Source organism: Poromitra crassiceps (genome assembly GCF_964638095.1).
Source record: "Poromitra crassiceps genome assembly, chromosome: 19".
Lineage (NCBI taxonomy): Eukaryota > Metazoa > Chordata > Actinopteri > Beryciformes > Melamphaidae > Poromitra > Poromitra crassiceps.
This window is the reverse complement of record NC_139646.1, coordinates 31,127,918-31,129,804: the sequence shown is the minus strand read 5'-3', so window position 1 is coordinate 31,129,804 and position 1,887 is coordinate 31,127,918. Positions and strand designations below refer to the sequence as shown.

At 38.7% G+C, this 1,887-nt stretch overlaps 1 protein-coding gene across 1 annotated transcript in view; it reads right to left on the bottom strand.

The window, feature by feature from the left end:
* LOC310794038 (teneurin-3-like) overlaps positions 1-1,887 on the bottom strand; it is a gene marked incomplete at both ends in the record, with an annotated part of 116,806 nt that overhangs the window by 20,142 nt on the left and 94,777 nt on the right. Inside the window, 2 exons of the mRNA XM_083655900.1 lie at positions 578-740; positions 1,794-1,853. Coding sequence (XP_083512026.1) covers positions 578-740; positions 1,794-1,853 — 223 coding nt within the window. The remainder of the gene's footprint in view (positions 1-577; positions 741-1,793; positions 1,854-1,887) is intronic.

Here is a 1,887-nt window from a genome sequence, read left to right as displayed (position 1 = left end):
TTAGTTTGGTGATATGACAGAGTCATGACGACACAACATATAAACCTACCAGTTAGTTTGGTGATTTGACAGAGTCATGACAACACGACATACAGTATAAACCTACCAGTTAGTTTGGTGATTTGACAGAGTCATGATGACACAACATATAAACCTACCAGTTAGTTTGGTGATTTGACAGAGTCATGATGACAACATATAAACCTACCAGTTAGTTTGGTGATATGACAGAGTCATGACAACACGACATACAGTATAAACCTACCAGTTAGTTTGGTGATTTGACAGAGTCATGATGACACAACATATACACCTACCAGTTAGTTTGGTGATTTGACAGAGTCATGACGACACAACATATAAACCTACCAGTTAGTTTGGTGATATGACAGAGTCATGACAACACAACATATAAACCTACCAGTTAGTTTGGTGATTTGACAGAGTCATGACAACACAACATATAAATCTACCAATTAATTTGGTGATTTGACAGAGTCATGACGACACAACATATAAACCTACCAGTTAGTTTGGTGATTTGACAGAGTCATGACGACACAACATATAAACTTACCAGTAGGGGGTTGGTTGCGTCGTACGGCTCGTATCCTGATGTTTCCCAGATCGGCAACATACAGCGTCCCGTCGGGAGACACCACCAAAGAAGACGGACAGTTGAGCCTGGCGTCTTTGGCATAACCGTCTCCCGTCTGGTAGCAGTCACAGTTGGCGTCATTCTGCGGGACAACGGGGGAGGGGGGGATGGAAATACAAGAAAGAAAGAAAGAAAGAAAGAAAGAAAGAAAGAAAGAAAGAAAGAAAGAAAAAAGGAGGTAGAGATATAGAGGTTTCTTTTCAGGACACAGCATGGCAGAGGCTTTGCACACAGGTTTCTTTATCTGGCCTGAGTCTAGCCTACTTTCTATTCTAGTCAACAAAACATCAGCTGCAACTTCATAGTAGGGGGCGGGGCCTACTTCAATCATTTGTGATCATTCAAAATAATTAATGACCTATTTCAAAATGTTTCACTTAGATAATAACATAACCATTGATAATCATAATAATCATAATAATAATCATACCAACAGCAACAACAACAAAAATAATAATAAAGTGACCCATTAACATGTCATCAGTTAATGATTAAATGTAATAATGTGTAATTTACAAATCATTAGTAAACAGTGCAGGAAATTAACAAATCATCAACTCGTTGTTAACAATTCAATGATTATGAAGACGGCGGTGGACGGAGAATAAGGTTACTTTTTTGATCCCGTTTGAATTTTGTCAATTTAAAACAGAACTTTGCATGTCAAGAAAGTCACAGTTTGTCGTCAAACTGAAACGTAGGGGTTAGTTTTGTATAAAAACTACATAGCTTGTGGAAGCTCGTGGCATGTCGCCGGTCTTCAGCTTTGCCGGTAGAGAAAGTGACGTCACTTAGGCGACAGTGCATGTAGTCTTTCTGATTTATAACTTCTAGCGCAACAGTTTGGCAACAAACTGCGACTTTCTTGACATGCAAAGTTACGTTTTAAATTGACAACATTTTCACAGCGCTGGTACAGGGAGAAAGCAGGAAGTGACGTTTCACTTTCTATTCTATTCTATTCTATTCTATGCTATTCTATTCTATGCTATTCTATTCTATGCTATGCTATGCTATGCTATTCTATTCTATGATATTCTATGCTATGCTATGCTATGCTATAACTGAAAATGGCACTTTTGGAAGCAATGACAATCCAAACTACAACATTGTACAGTATGTGATGTTGGGGTACCTTGCAGTCACAGTCAGATAGTGTTCCAGCTAGATGGGTGATTTCCCCATCTGTAGACACCTAGCAGGTAATAACAGAAGAGAGAGAGGTCCAA